Raw genomic sequence first — 338 nt, 5'->3', positions numbered from 1 at the left:
TGTGCAGTGAAGGCGATCAACGGCACGCCCACCGCTCAGCTGACTCTCTCGCACGCCCACGCCCTCACCAAGCAGGGCTCGACGCTTACCCTCGAGATCGACGAGTAAGTGCAGAGTTTTGCGTCCCGTTGCAGCCTCCGAGATTTTGCACTTTTTTCTGTTTGTTTATTTCTGCAATACCTTCTTATTGTTTTGTTTTATTTATTTATTTGTTCATTCTTTTATTTATTTTTGTTATTTTGTCGTTTTCCTGTTTCTTTCTTTATTTCTGTATAGCATTTTATATTGTTTCTGACTTATTTCTGTGTGCAGCGATTTCTGAAGTTAATTTTTGGTCG

General features: G+C 40.8%; 1 protein-coding gene across 1 annotated transcript in view; it reads left to right on the top strand.

The window, feature by feature from the left end:
- The window catches only part of LOC119584971 (microtubule-associated protein futsch-like), a gene marked incomplete at its 5' end in the record, with an annotated part of 346,977 nt that overhangs the window by 7,953 nt on the left and 338,686 nt on the right, over window positions 1-338 (top strand). Inside the window, 1 exon segment of the mRNA XM_037933567.1 lies at window positions 1-104. Within this exon segment, the coding sequence (XP_037789495.1) occupies window positions 1-104 (104 nt within the window).

Source organism: Penaeus monodon, chromosome 19 (genome assembly GCF_015228065.2).
Source record: "Penaeus monodon isolate SGIC_2016 chromosome 19, NSTDA_Pmon_1, whole genome shotgun sequence".
Classification (NCBI taxonomy): Eukaryota; Metazoa; Arthropoda; class Malacostraca; order Decapoda; family Penaeidae; genus Penaeus; species Penaeus monodon.
The sequence above is the reverse complement of the archived record's forward strand: the minus strand, read 5'-3'. Positions and strand labels throughout refer to the sequence as shown.